Source organism: Thrips palmi, unplaced genomic scaffold (genome assembly GCF_012932325.1).
Source record: "Thrips palmi isolate BJ-2018 unplaced genomic scaffold, TpBJ-2018v1 HiC_scaffold_1, whole genome shotgun sequence".
NCBI lineage: Eukaryota > Metazoa > Arthropoda > Insecta > Thysanoptera > Thripidae > Thrips > Thrips palmi.
In genome coordinates, this window is record NW_023144620.1 from 7,614,883 (window position 1) to 7,640,993 (window position 26,111).

At 41.6% G+C, this 26,111-nt stretch overlaps 5 protein-coding genes across 10 annotated transcripts; 2 read left to right on the top strand and 3 right to left on the bottom strand.

Annotated features, from left to right (window-relative positions):
• Window positions 1-17: 17 nt before the first annotated feature.
• Window positions 18-5,868, bottom strand: LOC117644920 (proton-coupled folate transporter-like). Of its 2 annotated transcripts, none has more exons than XM_034384652.1 (11): window positions 5,742-5,868; window positions 2,263-2,589; window positions 2,014-2,188; window positions 1,734-1,922; window positions 1,511-1,654; window positions 1,299-1,436; window positions 1,092-1,193; window positions 875-1,012; window positions 710-793; window positions 476-632; window positions 18-404 (listed from the first exon to the last, which is right to left on the bottom strand). In XM_034384652.1, the coding sequence occupies exons 1-11, from the start codon at window positions 5,754-5,756 to the stop codon at window positions 335-337; spliced, it is 1,539 nt and encodes a 512-aa protein (XP_034240543.1). In that variant the 5' UTR covers window positions 5,757-5,868; the 3' UTR covers window positions 18-334. The 2 variants fall into 2 exon arrangements, with proteins under 2 accessions (XP_034240543.1, XP_034240532.1); XM_034384641.1 differs by lacking the exon at window positions 5,742-5,868 and adding an exon at window positions 3,106-3,218.
• LOC117644954 lies at window positions 4,082-6,537 on the top strand. The gene is made up of 4 exons (XM_034384784.1): window positions 4,082-4,400; window positions 4,504-4,775; window positions 4,853-4,986; window positions 5,226-6,537. Exons 1-4 carry the CDS (start codon window positions 4,349-4,351, stop codon window positions 5,374-5,376), a joined length of 609 nt encoding a protein of 202 aa, XP_034240675.1. The 5' UTR covers window positions 4,082-4,348; the 3' UTR covers window positions 5,377-6,537.
• On the bottom strand, window positions 6,046-8,258 carry LOC117644937 (protein CLP1 homolog). The gene is made up of 8 exons (XM_034384728.1): window positions 8,068-8,258; window positions 7,713-7,874; window positions 7,416-7,638; window positions 7,162-7,332; window positions 6,878-7,068; window positions 6,583-6,802; window positions 6,410-6,503; window positions 6,046-6,329 (listed from the first exon to the last, which is right to left on the bottom strand). Exons 1-8 carry the CDS (start codon window positions 8,176-8,178, stop codon window positions 6,218-6,220), a joined length of 1,284 nt encoding a protein of 427 aa, XP_034240619.1. The 5' UTR covers window positions 8,179-8,258; the 3' UTR covers window positions 6,046-6,217.
• Window positions 8,259-8,290: 32 nt separating this feature from the next.
• On the top strand, window positions 8,291-13,266 carry LOC117644906 (MICOS complex subunit Mic60-like). 2 transcript variants are annotated; one of them, XM_034384621.1, is made up of 15 exons: window positions 8,291-8,502; window positions 8,899-8,966; window positions 9,059-9,241; window positions 9,328-9,368; window positions 10,301-10,381; window positions 10,692-10,802; window positions 10,891-11,029; window positions 11,120-11,324; window positions 11,397-11,534; window positions 11,614-11,751; window positions 11,831-12,059; window positions 12,145-12,303; window positions 12,407-12,510; window positions 12,585-12,769; window positions 12,856-13,266. In XM_034384621.1, the coding sequence occupies exons 1-15, from the start codon at window positions 8,458-8,460 to the stop codon at window positions 13,025-13,027; spliced, it is 1,998 nt and encodes a 665-aa protein (XP_034240512.1). In that variant the 5' UTR covers window positions 8,291-8,457; the 3' UTR covers window positions 13,028-13,266. The 2 variants fall into 2 exon arrangements, with proteins under 2 accessions (XP_034240512.1, XP_034240521.1); XM_034384630.1 differs by lacking the exon at window positions 10,301-10,381.
• A 46-nt stretch (window positions 13,267-13,312) lies between these two features.
• Window positions 13,313-26,045, bottom strand: LOC117644862 (dedicator of cytokinesis protein 1). Of its 4 annotated transcripts, none has more exons than XM_034384537.1 (37): window positions 25,875-26,045; window positions 24,650-24,830; window positions 24,321-24,563; window positions 24,099-24,222; window positions 23,770-23,997; window positions 23,441-23,682; window positions 23,213-23,342; window positions 22,904-23,110; window positions 22,659-22,816; window positions 22,461-22,578; window positions 22,204-22,372; window positions 21,937-22,124; window positions 21,755-21,855; window positions 21,534-21,677; window positions 21,254-21,433; window positions 20,999-21,173; window positions 19,911-20,021; window positions 19,368-19,523; window positions 19,068-19,261; window positions 18,756-18,988; window positions 18,465-18,667; window positions 18,141-18,383; window positions 17,804-18,055; window positions 17,501-17,701; window positions 17,286-17,421; window positions 17,053-17,146; window positions 16,737-16,970; window positions 16,426-16,549; window positions 16,115-16,330; window positions 15,908-16,032; window positions 15,707-15,829; window positions 15,427-15,630; window positions 15,206-15,247; window positions 14,868-15,024; window positions 14,635-14,791; window positions 14,373-14,551; window positions 13,313-14,291 (listed from the first exon to the last, which is right to left on the bottom strand). In XM_034384537.1, the coding sequence occupies exons 1-37, from the start codon at window positions 25,918-25,920 to the stop codon at window positions 14,118-14,120; spliced, it is 6,192 nt and encodes a 2,063-aa protein (XP_034240428.1). In that variant the 5' UTR covers window positions 25,921-26,045; the 3' UTR covers window positions 13,313-14,117. The 4 variants fall into 4 exon arrangements, with proteins under 4 accessions (XP_034240428.1, XP_034240419.1, XP_034240436.1 ...); XM_034384528.1 differs by having other exon boundaries at window positions 15,427-15,639; XM_034384545.1 differs by lacking the exon at window positions 15,206-15,247 and having other exon boundaries at window positions 15,427-15,639.
• Window positions 26,046-26,111: the final 66 nt, after the last annotated feature.

Sequence of the window (26,111 nt, forward strand, 5' to 3'; positions counted from 1 at the left end):
AAAATTTGAAAACGAAGTGACGGTGTTCAAACGAACTTTACTTCAATAAATGAACAATACAGCCATGCAAAATATTTCAAAAAGAGATTTTTTGTTGTAAAACATATACACATGTATTGGAATTTCAATAGTACTCGATTCCGTGATAAAAACATTTTAAAACTAGAAATAATGATAGCAATAGTGAAGAGAGGGAATGTTCAAAACAATAAATGAGGAGTCATGATGACTATTTATAACTTAAAAGACAACAGTTGAAAATGGATGGGCTATCAAAGTAAATCATTAAGTACAAATTTAAACAACAGGAATAACACAGCCTAGGAGTAACATATCACTTTCCTTCGGCATCTAATGCTTGGATATCTGACGAAAATGTCTTCTTCATAGAAAAATGAACAATCCTAAACATCGATAAAATTTGATTATTTTCAAGACACTTACAAAAGTATGCTCAACTCAGATCTGTACTTACAAAATGAAGATGAAAACAAGACCCTGTGAGGCTACTGTAACCCAGTAAATTGCAGCTGGGTATGAATTCAATGTAGCATGGTACACTTGAGTATATATGACGCTTGACACTAGGGGAACTGCACTATCAGCCACCGCAAGGATGGCAAACACTTTACCTGACAAAAAGAATCAGTAGTTAAAAATAACTGAAAATTAGAAGAGACCACCGCAAACATTTGTTTCAATTACTTGCCTCTTTCCTCAAAAGATACCACTTTTGAAGTCATAGATCGCAGCACAGGTGCTACAGTGGGACCAAGTGATGATACCCCAGCACCTGCAGAAACGAGCCGTTTACAATATTACAATATTTAAAAGTACATTTCTTTGGACAAAGTAATAAAAATAAAACTCTTACCAAAGTAGAAAAGCCAAGGAACTTCGGCTAAAGCAAATATTACTCTTGCTATGGCATGAGCTGGAGCTCCTATCAGCACTATTACTGAATCTTTCAGACCGCACAGTTTGGTCAATAATGGTGCTCCCAAAAGAGTTACTGCAACATATTTTGAAATTTTAAAAACATTTTTTTAAAAAAATTAGCTCTCAGTATATTAAGAGAGTGGAATACTCACCAACAGCATAAGTGGCAGTTTGAAAAGTGCGAAAGTCACTAAATTCACTTACACTCCATTTGAATTGTTTTTGGGTGTATAAAAATGACATTTGGCGTTCATCTGATGAAATGAAAAATAAATTTAAGTACAACATGAGACAGTGAGATCTTGCAATATGAGTTAACATAAAAAATGATAAAATTGGAAATAATTTCAGACACTCACTGCGCTGGAAGGTATATAGTCCCATTGAAAGGATGATAAGAAGGAGATAGAGGCGGCCATGATTTGCTCGCGGTCTGACTACTGCTCTAAGAGAGTCCACAACATGTTTCCAATCAAAGAAATCCGTGCAAATGTTAACTGGAAAATTGTTCAACATCAGTTCTTAGTGCCTTTTAATTTAAACAAGACTAAATTTAAAAAAACAAACTTACCACCCTTTAGTGGTTTTTGAGAATCAGCTGTTTGCCACTTGAGTCTTACGAGACTGTAGAGGAACGTACATGTCATAATGACAGTGTTAATTATGAACATAATAGTGAAGGATCTGTTCACAACAGATCTGAAAAGATATGAGCCTGTCACAAAAATAACAAAACCCTGTCAAAGCCGGTACCAAAGCAACCCAGAGGGAAGTCCCCAAAATACTGCCCCTACCAAGAGCAATGCCCGTGGGCATGGAGGCGAGGTACGACCCGTCCAGGATGGCGATGCGAAGCGTGCGGTCCGCCGTGGACGAGATGTCCGCCATGTAGCTGAAGGTGGACGCGAAGATGGCCAGGTTGCTGCCCGTCAGGGCGGCGGGGAAGCTGGCCAGCGCCAGCACCGTCTCCAGGCGCCACGTTACTGCGACGGGACAGTGTAAAAGTCAACCGTGGCTCGACGGGGGTGAGAATTCCACTCCAACTTGGCACCGGCCTGGGCCTTCTCTCCTCACCTTGCGTGGACACCAGCGTGAGCATGGCGAAGTAGTAGATCTGTCCGGCCAGCCCCAGCAGCAGCAGCAGCTTCCGGCCGCGGCGGTCGCTCCAGGAGCCCAGGAACAGAGCGAGGATGAAGGGCACCGCGTTGGACGCGATGCCGTTGTACTGGTAGAAGGACGCCACCTCAATCTGGAGGCACAAAGAGTTGCCGGACTACCGCACTGCCAATACCGACCCAGCGCTGGTCCTACTCTCTCACCGACCTGCACTCGGCTCAGGTCGTCCTCGTTCCCCTTGTCCCTGATGTGGCTGCACACGTAGTCGGACAGGTTGAGGTGTGCTCGGCAGGCCCGGTCGACGTAGAAGTCCTGCTCCACGACGGACGTGAGCATGAAGGCGAACATGTAGGAGAAGAGGACGGGCTCCACGGTGACGCAGCGAGCGGCGCGCCACAGCCCGCTGCAGCACGACGCCGCCCCGTGGCGTCTGTTGCCCAGAGCGACGTCGACGCCGTGGTCATCTGGTGACGACGCGGACCTCTTGGCCTCCGGGCCGGGCTGGCCAGGCGCCGGGGCTTCTAGAGGCTCGGCCTGCAACGGCAAGGAGACGTGGCGTGACCATCAAAGAGCGGACAAGACGATTGACAAGTCAAGTTTGGGGAAGGCCGAGGGGACGCCCGTGAGATAGGCAACGCGCTGGGCCCGAGTGCGTGACGGGCCGGCCTGGCGGCCAGGCGGTTCTGGGTGACTTGGGTGACATAAGCGCACAAACACAAACAGAAGCAGGCCGGCGATGAAGAAATGGGCAGCCGGGCTCACGCCCCCGCTCCCCTGCGCTCCCCCGCCGCGGGCAGTCAAGGGGACGTCCTTGCCCTTCCCTCGCGAGGACTAATATCGACAACGAGACAGCGAGAGAGCCAGTGGACGCTTGCGTACTGTACCCCCAAAGTACTACCCGCAAAAATCTGGCGTAGTGTGGGGAGTCATGCGAGTACATGCAACTTGCCGGAGGTAGAGACAAGGAGAGAGGGGCTGGCCCTCGGGCTGGCCGGGTTCTGTCCAGGCATGCCCCTTGCTGGCTCCGGAGAGACACACTGGACTGCTCACCATGTCGGATCTGCCTCGGAGCGACGACAGGACAGAGGCAGCGTGAGAGCGCGAGTCTGACCTAACTCTGTCGCTCCACTCGGCGTTATGCTGACTGATATCGCCGCGACGTCTGCCGCCCCCGCCCCGCCCCGCCCCGCCCCGCGAAGGCATCAAATGCCCTCATTGAGCTGCCGGCCAGTGTGGCCACCGACCAGTCTGCCGCGCTAGGCAAACAACAGCAGGGCGCCAGACACAGGATACGACAGGGTAGCCCAGCAGGCTGTTTCCGAAAGAGTCATTTCCTCGCCCTATTTCTGTCGCACTCAAGGGGAGATGGCGATCGCGTTGACGCGGCTGCGGCTTGGTTCCGCCCTGGTCGCTCTGTCTGTCTCTCTCGCACCCCAGCGGGACGCTCCACGAGTGCGAGAGAGACAGAGCGAGGAAAGCACTGTTTGGAATCGGCCGGCAGGTTGCGTGGGCGGCCCGGCGTTAATCTAGCTGCATCTGACAAGCGCGCCGATGTAAGCACTCAACCGAGAGCGCGTGCGGCGAGGCGGCCAAGCAAAGGCAAGTGTCTACAGAGTGGCCAGAGATAAGCCCAAGCCCCAATCCCTGGCCGCTCTAGAGCGGCTCTACGAATCGAGAATACATTGTCGCGGAAAACGGACTGCTATCTTGGCCAAATAACCCGACCTCGGCGCACTCCAGGTGCATCCGGCGCACCCAACCCGTGTTTTGAAAAGGAAAGTGGGCAGGGATTCGAACCCGAGCGGCGCTGGGATCGGTAGGAGGGGTCGGTTGTGCTCCTGGGCCTCTGGGGCAGTGCGGCAGTGTGCCCCGCCCCGGCTAGGCCCGGCCGGCGCGGAGAGGCAAGAGGTGGGCTCGAGACAAAGAAGGGGAAGGGGGGAGGGGGTCGCGGGGGCACTGACCTACCGGTCGAGCGCGCCGTGCGCCGCGGCGGCGTGGCGTGAATCGTCTGCCGGGCCGAGGATTCCGTCCGGTCCGGTCCGGCAGTTTGCCTGGAGACGATGGGCACGTCGCGGCACCCCGCAAGCCTCACAAGCTACGCAAGTCGCAACGAGGCGTCGTGAGTGACGTTCGGACGCACGCCGACTGGCTCCACCTGGCTCTCTGGTCCCGACGCCGACGCCCTGACGGACCCGAAGGACAGGCCAGACACACCGCGGAGCCACGGGCACAGCCGCTCCGGTCCCTCCCAGTCCCTCCGCGAGGGCGGCACCGCGGCCCAGCCACAGCCACCATGGCCCGCGCCACCGCCGTCCTCCTCGCCGCCGCATCCTGGCTCGCTTGCGGTATGCCAACGACCGCCCACTCTTCCATGCATTCATTCAGCCGGCCATTCAATCATTCATGCCTTCTCATTCATTCATTCACCCATCGCCTGTCGACCCGCAGGTGTGCTGGGCGCGGAGCCCGAGTGGCAGAACTGGGAGAGCGACGTTACCGAGTCCATGGGCATCGGGCCCTCGTTGACGGGGTACCGGCAAGTCAGCCTGCGCTGCGCCGCCGACCACATGGAGGTCCACATCGAGATGGAGGAGGACTTCGACGGCGTGCTGTACACGAGGGGGGCCTTCTACAGCCAGGAGAAGCCCTGCTTCCTGGACGCTGAGGGTGGCCGCAACTTCACCCTCAGACTTCCCTTCGCCAAGTGCAAGACGCGCAACGTGCGTTCTCGACTCGATGCCCCGACGTGCTCCGACTGGAAGACCGTAGGTAACCGACCCCGTGGCTTCTGTTCCAGGACGACAACGTGTACTCCAACACCATCGTGGTGCAGTACGACGACGAGCTCATCATGCCGGGGGACGCCGCCTTCAAGCTGGAGTGCAACTTCCGCAAGCCCAAGGACTTCACCGTTTCGGCAGGGCTGGCCGGGTAAGTAAAGTAGAGTACTCCCAGTTTGTGGCAAAGCGCTCGGCGGGAGGTTTGCGGTGACTGTGCGCTTCAGGGCCTCTAGTGCCCGGCGGGTAGGCCACCACCCGTGCCGCAACACACCGGTGTGAGTGGTGGCCATGGTGGCCTACCTCGAAGGCGACCCCCGCCAGCCCACAACAAACGTCCCTGTCCTGTCAGCGAGACCTCTCGGACTAATCTGATGTCACAAATCGTTGCAGAGAGCCCGCCTCGTCCCGAATAAGTTTGGAAGACGCCGATCCGGCAGCGCAAGCAAAATCGAAAGAAGCCATCGTAACAGCGACCAGTGACTCAAGCAAAGTTATATTTACGCCAGACAGCGCCAAAGCTCCTCCAAAAGACGAACTTTGAATCGCAGCCAAGCCGAAAACAAACAAGAACTTTGTTTGAAATCAGTTTGCATTCCCCCGCGGTCTAACATTATACGCAGAACTCACGACTGCCTATAAACTAGGTCATTAGACTGTACAACACCAAACGCGCAAAACGCAATTATCTCAAGTGTCTCACGATGACAAGTCACGAACTGGTAACGGTCGAGAATCGAGAATCAACGCGCAGCACCACAGAAAAAGAGTTAAGGAAACCCATGATGAAACATTTCATGCGACCGAGTGCTGGAGACAGTAAGAGGTTAGACTGGCTCCACCACCGTAGAGTTTCGGTCAGGAATAAGATTTTATGACATGAACGAATAGAAAAATACCCCTACTTGCCTCTGGTATGGCCATGATGATGAAAAAACATCATAGACTCCCCGGAAGCATGGTCACATAGCACCCATGTTTGCGTAACAAGGTGGTGAAAGGGTGCTGCGCTCTGACGACCTCAAAGGCATGCAAGTTACCGCCTGGACTGCAAATAATCGGAAGGTTCGAAATGTTGCGAGGCCGTGCTAATTTGCTGGAGGACTTCGGCATTGTGTAACCACGTTTAAATCTTTTCAATTTGAGACATTTGTGATTGTAGAAGTAAAACAGCAGAAATAAGGCTGAGAGCAAGTTTTATTCAATTATCAGATTTCAGTTTTTTTTCTTTTAATTTAAAATTAAACAATGGAGTAGCACAATGTACATGATGATTAACAGTTGATTTACAGTGTCACACACAGAAAACAATGTCTTTAAACAAAAGTCTTAAAGGCAACACATTAAAAAAAAATAACAACACAAAACAAAATATTATTTGTTCACTACTGACTGTCCATATATTGAACTTCAGATAACAAAAGTAAAGTTTGGGGAAGAGGTCGTGGTTGAGGTGATAAAACAGTCATCATTTGTCTTTCTGGATCAACTTTAGTTCTGAAATTAAAAATCAAATGTGAGTTATTAATTCAAAATTATCTTCCTAAAATTTACAATAATGAAGACTGTGTACTTACACACAAATGAATCCAGCTACATTGCTTTGAATTACTTCTTCCTCTAATGAATTTGCAAAGCTTACTGCCAAAATGTGATTGAGAATGCCCATGCCTGGATATAGAAAATAAACATTATTGCAAAAAAAACAGTGTTTGTAACATTAGCTTGAAGAAAGTAAACTCCATCATACCTGGCTGCATCTGTACAAGTTTAGTTTTATTGTCATCTGCTTTCATACCCAGTGGCATACAAGAATCTGGCAAGGATGGAGCTCCAATTTTATAAATTTTCACATCACTGAAGCGGACATCAAATGAATGGGGATACATAGGAGACCGTAGCCCATAAAAATACTCCTTTACTCTTGAATCCCGAGCCTCTGATCTTGCAGCTTTATTTCTTTCAACAACCTGGGGAAAAAAATTAAATTATGATTCATGCCAAACCATGTCAGCTAAAGAATATTTCGGGACCAGGCTGCTTACCCCGCCACTCTTTGGAAGGAAGACAACACGAACAAAAGGTGGCATATCTCTGACTAATTCATTATACAGTCTTTCCTGATCCAATACAACAATAACATCAACTTCAAATGCTTGTGCAATATGAGTGAGTGACCGGTAGCCACTTTGTTTTACCCAACCACAAGTGTTTATGATCACTCCAGAAACATTGGCTGAAAACAAAAGAAAGGTCCTTGATATATCCAAGACTGCCAATAAACACGGAAGCAATCTCTGGAAGTAAACAACAATAGAGTGATAGGTACCTTTCCGATTTGCTTGCATTCTTTCTTTGATACATTCTGCTAAAGTTGATACAAGTGTGTTGAAGAGTTTTATATTACCGCTGGGTGATTTGTGCCCAAAGTGATATACAATGGGAGCTTGTTGTGAGAACCCCTCTTCAACTGCAGCTGGTCTTTCAACCAACAGGGCCCCTGAAAAATCAAAACAATGACTAAGTTAGAAGGAAACATTTGAAGAAACCTAAAGTAAATTGTTCATAGAATACATCCCATACCAATAGTTCCAGGAATAGAAACATGGCTCTGACCAACATCAAGATCAACAAAAATGGGGCGTCGCCCCATACGAACTCCATAGTTCAGTAGAAGCCGACAAAGAGTAGATTTGCCAACATCTTGTGGACCAACAACCATTAGGACAGGTCCATGAAGTTCACTGTTCTCTTCTGCTTTCCTTCGTAACTGCTCAAGGCCAGCATGGCAATTTAAGTACATAACCTGAGGGAAGAAGGGAAATAGATAAAATATATACTTGTACTTGTGAAAGACCATAAACAAAAATGAAAACAAACCATGGGTGTCTCTTTGGCAATGTAACAGCCTTCCGCTTTTCCTCGTAGTTCTATAGTTGCTCCTTGCCAGGTAAATACAGCTATTTTAGCTCCAGACAGGAATGTGTATTCCTTTTCTTTGACTAGTTCAGTTCCGAAAACTTCTGCCATTCCAGCACGAACCTGAAAATAAATGATGTGAACGCATAGTACAAATAAATGAAGATATTTTAACCTACTACCATGGCAACACGTATATTAATTTTTAAACGTTGTCAAAAGGACACAAAAAACAACGCATAACATAATAAATAAACTATGTTTGACAGTGACAGGAGGTTATGATTGTGACAACATACGGTGAAAAGGATCTTACCGACATGATGACCTTATTCTTTCCTTCAACTTCGAAACGGAGTTCATGTTCAGGTCCTAATTCAAACGTCTGGACAGAGTCAGTAGATCCTTCAGCCGAAGGAGCACTCATTTTTGGCGATTAAAAATTTCAAGGTTTGGGAGAAACAAACACACTCGTCACACCGTGTACTGTAGTACATTCAATCACATTCACGTTCCATTCCACGCCCGCCCCCCCCCTTTTTATCCCACCCCCCACCACTAGTTTCTAGTGCAGGCAGACCCGAACTCCCACATCCACACACAATATTCAATGCATTTTCGGGACACTGCAGTGGGAATCTCGACACTCGACCGCGTAAAATTTTGGCTTCTCAGACAAATTTAAATATTCTTTTATCAAATCAACATGATGCGAGTTAGTTCCCGGTTGCCTGGTTACATCCATATACAGGTTAGTTCATTGATAACCTTCACTCTGAAGGATAAGAAACATTTAGTAATCTGCCGTATTTGCTATTTCTTGATGTTGTCAGTTTGTTAAACATTATCTAATCGAGTTGTCCATCGTTAAATCATAATTTTTGTTTGTTGTCACCGTGGCTAAGCCAAACATGGTATCTATGAACTTCAAATATAAAGGCTGTCACCTATTTGTCAAAATTGGCCATTAATATCTCCCTCTTATGGGAGGAAGAATCATGTTTAAAACCTAAGCCACCTTTCACATGGGCCTGATATGATGACACATTTTCTGAAGTCCGCGTTTTCTCATGATGCTTGTATTCTCACAACGATGTCGCTAATGTCTTCTACCTTAAAGGCGCTTAAAAACAAATTTTTATTTCAGATTCGTAATCTACCTTTCAAGCCTACCAATGTAACCAGCCGCTTAGCTTCTCAGTATCCCCCTCAACCGTGAGTTTGAACTTGCATTTGATTGCAGAAATAATGGGTCATTGTAAACATTGAAGTACCGTTTGATTATGGATTTTATATGTTGGGTGCAGGAAGAAGTCTCGAATTGGACTCTACACTTTTGGCACGGTTCTCCTAGCATCTGGAGGCGCCCTACTTTATGCAAAATATGATGAGGACTTTCGTAAGCAAGTTGTCGAAGTTGTGCCATATGCAGATGATGGAATAAAACTCATCTTTCAAGAGGAAAAAGCTATAACTGAATCCATCTCAACGTTAGTATAGTTAAATTTTATTAAGCTGTTGATATTAGGGACCTTTTGTTTCTCATTTGTAACTAAAAAAACTGTTTGCTTGACAGAGCTCTAGGTATTACTCCAGATGCAGCAACTGATCAGAGAGGTAGGTAATGGTTGATTCAACATATCCTCCTTGTGCAAAAATATATGAATAGCATGGCTTCAGAAAACTCTTCTCAATCAGGTACACATTTCCCCTGTCTTGACCAGCTTTACTGTGCAACCTAATTTAGCAGCTTTTATACGCAAAGTCAGCCAACAAGAAAAAAATTCAATAATTCAACTTTCAATTAATTTCTGTTTTTCAGATTTTAAGTTTGTTAAGAAGGTCCACAAGAACATGGTTCATGCCAAAACTTAAAATTTCTTGTCTTAATTTATTTTGTGTGTGTGTGTGGAGAAGGAGAAGGGAAGTCATGGGTGAATTAACCAAATATTTTTTGAACAATCCCTAATTCCTGATTGTGTTTACCTATTTTCCACCTCCACCTCTTTGTCCTTTATTCAAAAGGCCGCATTTTAATTGATAGAAAAGGTTTGGCTAGCATCCACACAATCAAACAATGGCTGCGTCTTATATTCAAGGCTGTCGTTTATTCCGGTAAATACTGTGTGCTAAATTTTTAAAAATTGTTGCCTGTCTCAATCTAAAATTGTCAATATTTATGTACTTAGGTTCAGATTATGAAATGTGTCCTTATCTTAATCTGGCAACGTAGCTCCCAATTTAATAGAAGGTTGCTGTAGCACTGGGAGCACATTCGATGTAACAAACAATTTAACAAAACAGTGGAATGAACTATTTACTGATGTGCCTACTCTCACTTGTTTCAACACCTTTCACAAGTCTTTATACTTGCTTTTCCATTTGCTAACAATGTCCATTTCTTTAGTATAGATTAATATAATGTCTTTGTCCGATGCTCCTTTATTTGTGCATTTTCTGATGTGACTAATTGTGGATGTGCTTTTCTGTGTGATTACCAATGTTTGCTTGTCTGTTTTGCTTCCCTGCACTGTTCCCATGCAATGCAGCTCCTGAGGTTAAATCTGAGAAGGTTGCTAAACCACCCAAACCTGTTGAAGATAAACCTGCTAAGTCATCCTCTGCTCAAAGTGAGTGTTTGCAGACTGTAAAGTAAGCAAGAAAATAGATATTTATGAAGCCAATTGTTCTGTTACAAACATGTCAGTCTTACTCAAGTTTCTGTTTTTTATTTTTCTCTTCTTTATTCCTCCTAAGTTGTAGTCCTACCAAATGCCAATTCTATATGTGGTGCAAGATGAGTGTGAATTCACATGTGTTTTGGTATTTTGGTTTATTTTTTGTGGCTAATATTTTGATTTGAGCCACTAATACATTATTTGAAGAATGAAGTAAGATTAATTCTTATCTCTCAAACACGTAACTTTTATTTGATTTTAGCTTTCCGATCGGTCTTGTCTGTGGAGGATCTCCAGGGAATTGAAAAAACCATTGCTGATTCTGCTATTTCATTATCCAAGTCATACAAAATAATTGGCAAGCTCCTGAAAGGTAAGGATATACTACTTGTACAGTTTCTACTATTCTAGAGATACTGAGTATCTATTAATCCTTTCTGTTTTTATTTTAATTTTCAAAGAGCAACTAACCATTGTGTCAGAAATTGTCGACAAAAGCTCTGAACGTCTGAACCCAGATTTGGCATCTGTGATCCAGGAAAAATCTGGCAAGTTGAGCCAGGCTCTATCAGAAGAAGAAGCTAAAGTTAAAAGCACCTTGTAAGCCTAAGCCTTACTTGTTAATCCAATTTTATTAGTCATGCTCTTTTTCTGCTTTTATCATTAAAACCATACCCTGTTTTATTGTAGGGACAAAGTCAATGAACTGAGGCTGAAAGTTGGTACCAGTAGACTGGAGGGTCCCCGTGACATTGTGGAGTTGAGTAAACGAAGAATAGATCAGTCTGCAGCTGCCATGAGAGAGTCAGCCTCTCGTATCAGTGAAGATCGAAATCTATTACACCTGGCAGATCGTACCTGGGAAAAACTCGAAACCTCTCGAAAAACCTTTGCTGTACGTATAACTTTTGCTCAATTGTTTCCAACTTATTACATTTGTTATTATCTAATTCAAGAACCACTTTAGGAGGAACTACACATACTTTTTCCGTCTCTGGACATACCTAAGAGGATATTAAATTTGGAAAAACCACAAGTTGACCTCTTTCTCCTTTATGCTTACATGCAAGTGAAATTGTATCAAGACCGTCTTTGTGACAGTGAAGTGAGTATTTCTCTGGTCCTTAATTCCTAACTTGTCACAAAATTGTTTATATGGTTTAAGTTTGGTTTCTTGTTATTAGAGGAAAAGATCAGCTAGAATTAAAAGAGCGTTGTCATCGTTTGCATCATCAGAGGAGGACCAAGAACGCATTGGCAATGAGGTGTCTGACAAAGTCATTCAACTTAAGCAAGAAATGGAGAAGGAACTTAAAGAAAGGGTACTAGAACTGAAGTTTGGTTTCTTTTAATACTTACACATTTTCTACTGCTTTTTCATTGCTTATGATTATTATTAAGGTTGTACAAATAAAAGCAGAATGTGAGGCTGAGATCACGCGACACCTTGCTAGAGCCACTGAAGCACACCTCCTTACTGTCCGTGATATGGAGGAGCAGCAAGAGGCTAAGCTAGTACAGAAACATGCTGCTATAATGCAAGATTTAGTCCAAACCACGGAGAAGAGAAATGTCAAAGTGTTAACAGATATGCAGAAGCAAATGTCTGAGATAAATGAGCTTGTCAAAGGTAGGAGATGTATTTTGAGCTTTGAAACTTTCTCAGAATGATCTGTTACATTTATTTTATATTGTTTCAAATGTGTTATGTACAGCTCGTGCTGATGCAGATCAATCTGCTCACCGCGCTCAAATGCTCTGGGCAGCTTGTCATTCGGTGGTACGATCTCTTAGAAGATTGCAACCACTGAAGCACTATGAAGACAAGGTTGTTTCCATCAAAGGAGAAATAGAAGCACTGAGCTCCGCCAGTTGTAGGTTCCTCTGAAAATTGATTTCAACATTGCAACCAAGAGCCATGTCTCATGTTGTAACCGAATTGTTCACATCTCAACTTGCTTTTTTTATCTTTTGCAGTGGCAAATGACCAACTTGTTTCAGTTATCATCAGTGGTATTCCTGAAGAAGCTGTCAAGCGTGGAGTTTTCACTGAGGAGGCACTTATTGAGCGATTTAAGAAGGTACTGTCTGAAATAAAAATGCATAACCCCTTCTATTCTGTCCTCTAAATATAATTTTTCCCGTTGTGTTTTAGGTTGAGAAGGTCACCAAAGGAGTATCCCTTGTGCCAGAAAATGGAGGAAGTCTGTCCCTGTACTTCCTATCATGGGCTCAAAGTTTTTTGTTGAGTACTGTCAGGGACCACACCCCTTCATCAGTTAAATTATCACAGCCAGTTCCTTCAGATATTTCCACTTTAGAAGCCATTCAAGAAGCAAGGTAATATTCCTGTGTTTTTAGTACCATTTTCAACCCTTCTTTTTTAACAACAACAAAAACTTAGTTTATCCTAATCATATTTGCAGATATTGGGTTGATCGAGGAGATCTCTTGCAAGCCCTTCGTTATATGAATTTACTGAAGGGATATTCTCGAAGAATAGCTGCTGATTGGATCAAAGAGACAAGGATCCATCTTGAAACTCTTCAAGCTGCAGAGGCATTAATGGCTCATGCTGTTTCAATTGGGATGTTGTAAACCCAAACAATAAGAAAGTGTTTGCACTTACTTTTTTATTGTTGTCTTTTTTTTAGGCCTCCTTGTTCTTTAGTACCTGACTTCTCAGTTGTTGAAATGACATACTCATGTCTGCTTAATTACTGTTACTCCATTGAGGCACTCATTTCCGAAAAAATAGGGTTTCTTTTACAGCAAACTCTGCTGATCAGATCATTGTTATTCAATCTTGGCCAGTTAATTAAAATTGAAAAGAATCACTTTTTTTCTCAATTATTATCTTTATTGCCACACAATATATACACAGATCAAGTTATAAAGAGCAGTACGTAGAATATCATCACATACAAAGTTCATTTCAATAATTGAAATCACATAAATCAGCCTATAAAATTGTGCCCAAAAGTAATAAAAATTCAAAGCTTTGCGGTAGTCAAAAGCTGGGTAACAAATAGCCAGTGAGGAGGGATGAGAATCTTGTTTTTTTTTTTCATCATTATCATGATGCAAAGGCACAAAGTAACATGTTATTTCAGAGTCTTACAGTTAATCTTTTCCAGCAAATTTGGGGTAAAGAAATTAACTTTGTTTACAATAGAGAAATTGGATCTCTACTTCAAAGCAGCTGAATACAGGTGCTTAGCTCCATCACAGCCTGATACTCAATGAATTAAAGGAAGATTCCCCTCCTTTTCCTATTTTTGCTGTGCAAAGTAAAACAAGTCTACAATAAAATACAATGGTATTCATTTAAAATGATGATAGAACAATAATTAAACTAGAGAAATCTCATTCAATTCATCATTGCCTGATTACTAGTTCCCACTAAATTTCATGATATGTATACTAGTTTTAATTCTATCTAATATCATTATTAATTAATACTCACAAATCACTGTCACATAAAACATTGACGACATTTTGACCAGACTAAAATCTCCATTGTTCACTGGGAGTCGCGGGAGCCTGCACTGTGGCAGCCCGCTGCTTCAGCCCTAACCGTGCCTACTTTGAAGCTGCCTCAGGGCTGGACTGTGGGACTGTTTTTGGAAATGTACTGATGCAAGAAGCTGTTGTTGGCCAAACCTTGTGAGGGTTTGGCCGCGTCTTGTCATGGGGCCGCGTCGTCAGGGTCCGGCGGCTCGGAGACTGGGGGATGGGGCGCGGGCGGGGCCGGCGGGGCCGCGGCAGCACTGCCACTTCCCTCAGCGACAGGACCGACAGGACTTGCGCTGAAGGAGGGAACTGCCGGGGGCGTCTCTTCTTGGGGAGTCGGAGGCAGGGCCTGGGGCAACAAAACGACTCGTACAGCTTTACAGGCGTACATTCAGATGTAGCAGGCACGGACAGCCGAAGGAAACCTTACCTTCGCCCTGAGACTAGGAGTTGAGGGTACACTCTTGACATGGTCCGGTGTACCAAACAAATTGCAATAGTCTGCCTCAGCGTCCACGTCTATACTTCTATCTAGGGACGTGTCAAGGGAAGCGTCTCGAACCTTCAACGGAAGTGGAGGGGGCGCACCGTCATCTTCACTGGTTGTTCCTGGAGGCAAGCAAGAGGAGCATTGTGAAAGGGTACGCATGCAGTAGCATGCAAGCAGGCAGGTCCGCAAGGCATAAACGTACCGACGGAATCTCGATTACTGCTAGTTCCTGAATGACTTCCCGACTGGCCCCCGATAGAAGGAGTCACACTTGGGGTAAACTGGCCACTTGAAGGACGGCTTAGGCTGAGTCGCTTTTCTCTCTCCACCTCAGATCTCAGAGGCCTTTGTGGAGTAAGCTGAAAATTTTAAAATTTAACACCAAACATTTCTTTGGTAAAATGGTTCTTTAACTGCTAAATGGATGTCAACTACCTCTTGACGAAGTTCAAACACAGGTCCAACAGAGTGGATGGTTGATGTTGACAAACTTGGAGAAAAGTGTGCTGGAGAAGTTGTTTCTGTAGTGTACCACTGACTATTCCCATTGTTTAATATATTTCCAGAGCCACCTATGCTTGTGTTCGAATCTCTGTAACAGAAGCATATAAAATTTTCACATTTCGTAAGTGGAGCACCTGTGCAAACACTAAACAAAATAATTGCAAAAAATAACATATTCTGAGGCATATTTCAGCTCAACAAAGCAAAACGAACAAAGGTTTCAAATATTGTTCAATTTAAGTGCTAAACATATATAAGCTATATCGTACCGCCGTGCATCCTTAGCAGATTTGCGACTAGCATGACGCAGACTGAAACAAAGGAAAAGAAAAGCCCGTGCAGTCAATGTCGCAAGCAGTCCAACTTTCCCAAAGACAGCTGTCTGAGCACAATGCAAATACAGCAGTGAAATCACCAACATAGCAAAAACCAAGCAAAACGAGCACTTAGCATGGTTGGAAAAGAAGACTAAATGTATATGTGATTTTACCTCACTGCCTTACGAGACAGACGACTACGTTTCCCTTCAGACTTCCGTGACTCTTTATCCTTCTCTTTATCGCGCTCATTTTCTTTCTCAGCATAAACAGGGGTGTCAGTCATATCAGTAGAAATAGATGCTGATCGCCCAAATTTGACACTGTTTGAACTAGGAGATCCACTCAGACTAGAAGTACTTCGATTATTAGAAGAACTGTGGGAACTGGTAAAAATATTATTTCAAAACAAAAATTTACACAAAATTGATTATAACTGCAATTTATACTTACTAGTGCCTTCCTAGTGTCCCGGAAGATCCTAAATTACCAGAAAAGTTGAATGCAAGACTTTTCAGAGTAGCAACTTGTGAGCGAGTTAAACTTCCTCGCATGCGATTGTTAATGTTTTGCGGTCTGAAACATTGGTTTAGGCATTATATAAATCAAATATTTGGTCAAATGATTTCCAATCCAAGAATAAAAGAGCCTTACTCTGGAGTGGTGAGGCTTCCCTCTGACACACGGTTGGAGAAGGAGTCTTCTCCAAATCCTGAGCTAGTGCTACTTGATGGCCTCACTGAAGACCATTGGGGGCTGTCAAGTTTCAAGTCGCAGGTCTGTCCCAAGAATTATTGATAAGTAAGTCAAATAACTGGCAGCTTAACTAACAATTTGAGACAAAGTGAATTAACAACAAACCTTCTTTCCATGCTTGGCTTCAACTTGGCTTTGCATCTCTCGGAAACATTGCTCAAGACGCTGTTGGAAAGGTCCAAGGCTGATTGGTGCTCTTTGCTTATGTAACTGAACACCAACTTCCAGCAAAGGCACTTGGCTTGCAATAAGATCTTTCAAATTTGCTAACTGCTTAGCCTCCTCTGGATGCGCAGCTGCATATTCCACAGTGAAAAACGCCTGGTAGAGAGCATATGGGCACAATTATTCAAATGCCATAAAATAATTTACTAATAAATAACAACACTCCACCAGATCGATAGAAAGCAGTTTACCTTTTCGTAGTTTGTAATGCCACCCATTACAGCAGCATCTAGTATGCCACTTAATTTCATACTTAGAGGATTCACTGGCAAGTTTGGTTCATTGTGATGTGCAATGACTAGTTCTTGCAAACTCCTGCAATTATCCAATAAGAACAAATCGTTAGCTACCCTTTATACAAGAAATAATGCTCAACTACACTGAGAGCAGCGAAACAGACCACATGTAAGCCACTGAGAGAAAGGAACGGGTAAAGAATTTGAGGCTGACTGCTGGTAGGGAAAGGCAGAAGAGGGCGAGCTGCTCTTAACAAATTACTTACTTATTTGCTGCCTCCATTGTTTCAATGGCATTCCGTAGAGGACTTATTTCATATGTTTCAGATGAAGTCACAGGAAACCAGCGTAAGATACCAGGCAAGGGGTATGAGGTAACAAGAACTGTTCGTTCAAGCCAAAGACTTGCGAATTCGTTCATGTCAGAGTCTTCACTGGGTAGCAAGGGATCTCTTCTTTGAAATGGGCGAGAGAACCTGAACTTCTGGACGTTGTTAACACTGTAAAAAATATCTTAATCAGAAAATGTCCCTTCATCAAACTTCATTTCACAGACATTTTTGCAAAAAGCTGATGGTGTACCGATGATAACGAAGAATTTGATCATTGATGGGTCTTCCAGTAAGCCTTTGCTGTCTTTCACCCATTACTGGCTCGACTTTGTTTATTTGAACAACTAAGAAAGAGTTAAGGCATACCACCAAATCACAAAGCTCTCCCCCCCAAAAAAAACAACAAAAAAAAACAACACAAAAGTGAGAAAAGGCAAGCATCACGCAAGTTGTTTTTTAAGGTTGAATAAATGTAAAGGATACATTGTTGCATAGATTCTGTGATGTCTTCACCTGGTGGTGTCAACTTATTCATAAGCTCTGCATTTGGAAGCTGATTCAATGTGCGGTTGCAGAAGTCAGTTAAACGTTCATACTCTTTACCACGGTAAACAAACACCTGAAAAAGTATGCATGAAACCGTCATTGATTTTCTGATTCATTTTTTGACAGTCAGATTTTGATTGAATGATTCTTACCTTGTTCTGAAGAAAAGCAGGAAATCCTTTCCCATAATAAGCCACCCTGAAATACTCTGGCTCTGGGCGCACTTGTTTCATAATGCAGTCATAGAAACGAGCCCTTCGTCTCAGCAATTCACTTAATTGAGTATAATCCATCACTTCTTCTTCATATTGTCTTTCAAGTTCTTTGCAAACAACTAATGCCATCTCCCACATCTGTGCAGGCATTATAGAATTGGTGAAAAACAAAATTCAGTAGAATACAACCCCTATAGTTTAGTGTCATGTACAAATAACAAATGCAACAGAATAACGTACCTTTCCTTTGTCAAAAAACTTGATGATGTCATAATAGAGAGCCTCCTTAAGTTGACGATGTGTGTGACAGTATGCATGTCGTGGAGATCTCAGAAGAGGGGGCAAGGAGGCATCTGACCACTGCAAAAGTTGACTGTGCAACCGTAATGTATGAGCAGCTTCCGTAAAGTTATCACAATCTAGGTGTAAGTCACACAGTTTGTTAACATATCTTATATACATTTCCTTTCTGTTGATTTCACTGTAGAAGTCCTGTGGAAATATTTCATTTGAATCATCTCACTTCAAAATTAACATCACAATTTGGTTTTAAAAAAAATTAATATTGTGCACTCACAAGCAGATTGACAGTGCAGCTCATTCTGTTTTCTTTATTCTCATCATTGATTACACAGCGATATTCCAACAGACGCTCCATGAGTCGTGTCACAGTTGTCACAAAGCGCATTCCTTGATCGCGCATAGTGGAATGGCTTTGGCACAAGTGCATCATACTGCTGTGAAATAGTTCTTTATAGTGCTCATCACCACGACCACCTTCCACTAAAGTGTCTAGCTTTGCAATCATTTCATTTTCAAACTGCAAATAAAATAAGGCTATAATATGTTCTACATAAGTGGACCAACAAAATCATTTAAGTTGTGCAATGGGAGTGTTTACCTCAGAGAAATGTGCTTTAATATGGCTTGAGTCTCTTTTAGTGTCTGAGAACCCTTCCCCTGGATGGCGAGATGAATAAAACTCACATTGCATCATATCAAAGAAAATTGGTATGGTAGCTTTGCGGAGTTCAGTTTCTGGTATGAGAGTCATCTCTAGGAAGGGACCAACCAAGCCAGGAACAAATTGAATTTTAGCTTGACCTGTATAAAAAGGAATTTGTATGATACAATAAACAGTAGAAAAGGGCATACAAAGACAAACATCAAAATTGGAGGAAGAAGAACTTACCCAAATTAAACCACATGCTACGAATTTCAAATCCAGTCTCTCTTCTCATGTCTCTATAACGAGATACAATTCGAGCTCTTTTATTGCAGCTGAAATTGTCTAGTTGAAGAGCTGGTTGAGTTAAGAAAGCAATAGCACAATGGAAAAAGTTGTTCCATGCTTGATGTTCAAATGGTTGGAAAAAATGGTCACGTATGGTATGGGAGAAAAAGCGCAAGGCTTTCAATATAACACTGAATAGAACAAGACCAAGTTAGATTTTAAAGAAGGATTAAATTAATTTAATAGGATGCAAACAGAGAGATCTATTACCTGTTTTGGAGCATTATCATTTCAGACCAATCCTGAGGAAAGACAGGGCGGGACACCAAATCTTTGAAAACCAACAAGATTTCCATTAGGAAATCAAGCAAGTCAGTATTGGTTGGAAAATGTGAAATATAAAGCTCAAAATGATGTGCAGTCATTTGCCTGAAAATCGCCAACATCACTGCCACCAAATTTCCCTAAAAAGAAGTAACAAAGTTTCAAATGTGACAATCATCTTGTGACAATTATTACCAAACCTACACCGCAAAATCAGACTGCAGAAAGGAAAGGTATTGTGCTCACCACAAGTGGGCTTTCTCTATCCATTGCTATAGTTGTTTGGATAACAGTACGAAGAGTTGTTAACATCACTTCTGTTACATCGTGTATTGTTGGCCCAACATCAGCAGAGAAGAGCAAGTCCATTATATCGCTTAATATCTTCACACACAGCTCAACCTACAAACAAATGACCAATTGAGAACACTCACTGATTCATAGATTGTTTATAGGCTAAACATTTAAGATAAAGCCATGCCATTAGAAACACACAGTACTTCACGCAGATAACAAAAAAACATTAAAAGAGTATTTAGAATGCATGTTTAAAATAAATCCACTCCAACAAAACAAGGCAGGCTAGTTGTGTTGGCAGCCTGCTTGCTAGAGGTGTTTTGCCAGTTTTTGACAATTAACTTGGACATTTACTTAAATCAGTTTGTTGAGAAAAAAACTTAAACAAAAGAGCACTAAACCACAAAACCCCTTCAAATTAATTTTTGAAAAATCCCATTTGCTGCCCATCTTGAAGATATGGCTAGAACTTAAATGCTGTTCATAACTCACCTCCTCAGCATACCCATGATGTTCATGTAGCTTATACTTGCTGGCACCCAACACCTTGGCAATCTTGGCTACAGATTTGGATTTTTGCCGATAATCAAAGCCCAGGCGACCCTAAGTACCACAACACCACACACCACTAAAATTTACAGCACCCAAACGACCCCCCAACTACAGTTACACCAAACAAACAAAACTAGTATCAGCAAAGGAAATCAAGAGTTTTCAACAAAAACACAAAGAAAGAAACAATAACATGCTACATTAGGTTCTTTACAGGTAAAATAAAAGCAAATATAAGTATTAACAGTATTCCCTTGTACATAAACCAGCCATTTCTTTTTTTTTTCAAAGTTTGACCAACTGTAGGATATTCTGGCAGGTGGGCTATATTCAAGAGAATAAAACTAACAAAACAAACCAGAAAATATTTTGGAAAGATCACAAAGCAGCTTATCTTATGGAACCAGAGTTACGATATGAATAAAGACAACTTCAAGCTTAAAATGATTTGAAAACTATTAACTGTTGAACTGAACAGAACAATACAATAGCGGTAGAGCTAGAGGAAGTTTGATGAATGGCATGCACATGCAAATTTTCTCCCATGCTTACCTCCCACTGATCCATGTCTTCTGAAGCCAAAAAGAACACAAGCCAAATACCAATAAATAATCCACCAATAAGCAATCCTGAATCAATGCTATCCTTAACTCAATTTTTTTTAACCATGCAAAAATGTAACAGACAAGCTACATGAACACATTGATCTCTCAGCAAATAAGGCTTCTTTCATAAAAGACATAACAGAGTCAAAGCACCAAAGTTTCCACTGGGTACAATATTCACACTTAAATTAAACTTAAATCATGCAACAAAAAATAGACAATTTTCAGTAAAGAGAGACAAGACTACATTGCCCAAACCACTCATGAAACCCACTTCAAAGAAAAGAGACCCCAACAGTAAAATATAAGCTTGAAATTAACAGTTACCAGGTTGCATAAGAAAGTGTAACAGCTCATTGGAATTACAGGAGACGGAAGACTGTTACAAAGAATATACCACAGAGGGCAAAAGCTATAACATACCTCTTCTCGGGATTCCAGAAGTTCTTTTATTCTGATGGTGAAGCCTGGAAGTAAGATGCTCCTGCATTCTGGCATTTTGAAGAGCTGACTATGGACAATGTCATCGATAGTCATCATCTTTTGTTTGGTAAGTCTCCCTGGAGGTACTGAAGCAATTAATTCTAATAGATGAGAACTGTAACATTTGGAAATCAAACATAAGTATTTGACACACCAATTAACTACAGCTTTAGATTTTTAAATTAAATAATTTACCTTAGCTGTTTTGCATTGAAAACACTAAGTATATCAGGAATACATAACGGCAGGTACTTAAGACAAGCTCCCTGAGCCAATAATGTATGATCCGTATTATGGCTCATCATAGCAGAAAGAGACCGAAGGAACTGTTGAAGGGATACTTCAAACTGTTGTTGACCTTTCATTTCATTCATTCTGAAAAAGGGTAATAACATAAATAAAATCAGTGTTGTTTTTTTCTCAATATCAGGATCTCAAAAAATCTATTTTGAGAATATTTTGCAATGAATCTTACTGAGAGAAGAGCAAGCGAGATCGCACTACAAATCGAATGCAATATTGTAATGATGACTTCATGGTTTTCAATAACAGATCCTTATCTCTTGGGTCAGAAGAATTTGCATTTTCCACATGATAGCGCAGCACAACCAAAAGTTTACTAAGGGGAGAAAAAAATGACATATGAGAATGCTTCTGTTCTGACCAGTAGTACACATCATATAACCCAACACTCACTTGTATGCTAGAGTGGCACAAAAACTTTCTTGGATATAGAGGTCCAAAACAGGTTGAAAATGTTGATATTTTCGGTCAGACACCAAACCAATGATATAAAGCTGAAGAGAGAGAAAAGAGCTAGTTATAAAATCCATGGTATATTATTTTGAACTTACTTTAATTAATATTATTTAACTCACCAAGCATTCAAAAACCATGTTGTCATACAAATCTGAATCTGAGTTTTGCATTAGAATATCAAACAGTGCATCTAAAACATCTTGCAAAAATTTCACCACCTCCTCACCCTCAACTTTCATGAGAGCTAAAAGCGAATCCTTGAGCGCCTCAGGTTTAGAGCTCCATTTCAAAAGGCCTAATAAATCAACTGTGAAAAGAGACAGATAAATGCAACAATGCAGCATTTCACTTTTTTAGAGAAAATAATAATGAAATGCAGTACAAACCATTTTGAGTGAGTTTTGTTGAACAGACATTAGTGTTTATAATGAAACAGTCCTTGCTGGACAATGAGAGGCCAGAAAGAGATGGCTTGACCCCATCAGCCAATTCTGACCGAGTTGCTGGTAACTTCAAATGTGCTAAATTTGAGTCATCATACTTTTTGTGATCAATCTGATAAAAAAAAGAGGAAAGCAAGAAAAAACGACAGATTAAAAAAAAATTGGAATAGAGAAAATAATGAAATAATTTTGATTATTACTTTATAAACGAGCAGCTCATGTTGAGTGTCATGAAGTGTGGTTCCGTTTTTCTGCATGAGCGGGACATAAGATAGTGCAAAGGGCTTTTCTGCTCGGTCCTTAGCCTCATTTGATGATCTAAATAAGATAAAATTAACAATGCAGTAAAGAAAACTGCTAGCTACAACTCAACAAAGATAAAATATTCGTGTCAATACCTGTGCTTGAACGTAAATAATAAATGGCTACTCTTGAAGTCATCTATGGGGATTGCTACCTTAAACGTTTCATTCCACCTTGGTTTATCTTCATGATAATATATAACAGAATGATATTCAGTTTGCAAAGGAAGACCACCTCCCATCAAAATCACTTCCTAAAATGACAAATACCAGACAGCTTATTAATATCATGACAAAGGACTTCAAATCCAAGACATGCAACTGCATAAAGCTTCCCTTACCTCTAACACTTGTCCATTTTCTTTACACACACAAACAGTCACTTCAACATTCTTGTCAGTAGATTTACTGCCTTTGGAAAACTCCCCACTCTGGAGTGTGAGATATAGATCATTTCGCACATCACCTGGAAGAATTACTTCAGGAAAACCCATCTTCCTTGCAATTGCTACACTACCCAAGACTAAATGAGGATTTTCTTCGCGAGCCTGAAAAAAGTAGCATTAAGGTTTAATGTGTATACCAATCATTGGAAATAAGAACCAGGTGCTGTTTTGTCTGGTTAATTACCCAGAGAAAAATCAACTTACTTGCTTTAAGTCACCTCTTAATAACTTTAGACTAGCAGATAGGCCATGGCCTTTGTGTTCCCGTTGGGTCAACTCCTTCAAAGTGAGAATACGTTTCAAAGTACCTTCCAAGTCGTCTCTATCTCCACATCTGTAAATAGTATACTTAGAATATTGTGTTTTGTTTTTGGGTTAAAATAAAAGTAAATATGTGGAACACCACTGCAATGAGTAACATGAGTAACTGACTGGAGTAATGGGATGAAGTGATGAGTCTCTTCATCAGTTTCAATTCGTCCAGATAGAAAAAGAGTAATATCTATAGCTGCTACTCCGTATGGACGCCTTAACACAATTGCATCACCAACAACACTACTTGCGATGGACTTTCTATTTTTCTGCTCAGTTTCACGAGAATCCATAGCACCTAATCGAACCACATTAACAACTAAGTACACCTTTTCTCGTTGAAGGTCTCTGCTGCCAAGATCCTAAAACAGACAAATGTGTTTACTAACTTCACAAGGTGTTATTAAAAATTCATTATAAGTTGAGCAATTACACAAACAGGCACTTACAGTAAAGAGAACCCGAAGATTATGTAACTGATCAGGATCTTTGGTAAAACTATCTTTGTTCCAGCGCACAACATAATTCTCAGTGAAGACTCGACCCTCCTTAGCATCATAAAGTGCCATTAAAAGTTCAGTATCTTCAGAGATCTTACACACAAAGTTTCTCAGAGACACAAACAAGGTGTATGAATAATGAGAAACCACCTTAGATGTCTTCTTTAAAGATCCACACTAAAAGGGTGGGAAAGATTAACAGATAATTACTCAGTATAACTCTTCCAGTTACAAATTATGAACTTGTCCTGAATAGCCAAAACGATTTTGAAACTTACTGTGGCTTTGCGGATACGGTCAGTTGCCAATTCATGATGATGGAAAAGCTCTAGAGTAGATGTAACTTCAGGATTAAGAATGTTCCCTTGGTCGTCTCTTACCACCATATCAAGATTCAGAATTCTGATAAGAGAAAATATGTAGAACAATTAGAAATGGGTAATCAGACTCATTTGAACTACATGGAAATATGCCTAGAGTACAAGGAAATAAACTCTTACTTGTTTCCAACATCAATCATTGATGTGACTTGTTTCTTCATCTGACGCAGTTCATCCACTGGGAGCGTGCCAGATAAAATCTTGGAACGGCAACGAATTAAATCTAAAATGCGCCGCTCCATTGATTTGAACTGATCGGAGTGTGTCACATATAGCCACTTCCATATTGTACCCCATTCTTTTAACACAGATGTCATCTCTTGTACAACTTGGGGTTGTTTGAGAATAGGGAATTCAGACATTCTGGGATACAATAAAAGAGAACCCATCAGTTAAGAGACAAAGTAGGTAGTAGTAAGGAAAAAAAAGTAGAAAGTAAAATTTCATACCCCGATTTATCTGTGATAGATTCGGCCACATGAATGTAAGCTTTGGGGAAAATCCCACGAATTGCTCGGTTTTTGGTAGAACATCCGAAGTACCAATCTCCATTCTGTTCCAGTAAGTGAACAGATTCACCCACGGTGAGAGATATTCTGTATGGCAACTGTTGGTTAAAATTGTGAATAGCTGAAAACAGAAAAAGAAAGAAATATAATCAGAGAAAATAGAATTTACAACAATCAAAAAATTACAAGTTCAAGATAATTATTGAACCATATTTTTGAACCAAAGACATGATTTTATCTCCAATACAATTCAAAAGAATAAGACCGTGAGCTTAATGTTCAAGCAGTAGTATGAAGCTACAATGACTTTGGTTTCCTGTGGAGCACGTCCCTTCAATTTATTTATCTAGTCCCCTGTGCAAGGTTCTACTTACGCTTGCCGGGGTCACAAAGAGGATGTGCCAATAAAGATATAACGTAGGGAAGGGGGAGCTCAATATGTAATTGAGCACAAGAGCAAGGCAGGGGACAGATTCAGCATGTAAACTTAGCAATGCAAAAAATATAGTTTTAGGTCTTGGAATCAACTATAAGCTAAGTGGCATTGACCTAAACAATTTTCTTTTATATATATAAAAAAAATGGAACATGATTCTTTAGTAGGGGTATTCTCATAAACCATTTCAGGGGGTTTACAAAGATAGTTTGGAAGAATGATAAGAGTACATTTAGACTAAAACCATTCCAGAAAAATGTGCTTTCCTTTGATGAAGTATTGAAGGAATTGACAAATTTCATAGAATCTCCAGAAGGGAGCTGTCATATGCAAGGTTAGAAAAATAAACGGACTCAGAATGTGTACAGAAACTGACAAAAGAAGCAATTTCAGATAAGTTGAGCTAAAGTAAGCCTACTGTATACAAAAGAGACTTAAACTCCATTTATTATTATAAATGCTTGGGTCAGTGTTGTTGATCTTGTTCTTGATTATCCCAAAACACAACCTGAAACCGTAAGAAAGAGGAGTTCCATCTCCTGAACGCAACACAAAGCTTGTTTTTAGAGAGCGAAGTAATAGATGCGACAGAAAAAGCCATAAAAATTTAAAAAAGCAAAACAATATCTATTTGTTTACTTCCTAGGCACCTGCCTAACCCTGTGCACACATACGCAAAAGGTCCATTCTCATCGAGATAAATGTCATGAACAATAACATGTAACCCACCAATTCCATATCTGTCCTTTTCTCGAACTGGCTTCCACTTGGTCATGATGATGGCACAAATTTCACATCAGAGGATAAATCACTGAACGCATATCCCCCACAGCGCAGCGCCCAGCCCCATGTTATTGTTACTAACGCAGCCACCGCCACCGCCTTTCTTTTTCTTCTGGCGGTGCGGTGCGGGGGAGGGTGGACTTTTGGGAAGGTGGGGGCAGTCAAGTCAGAGTAGGGGCAGAG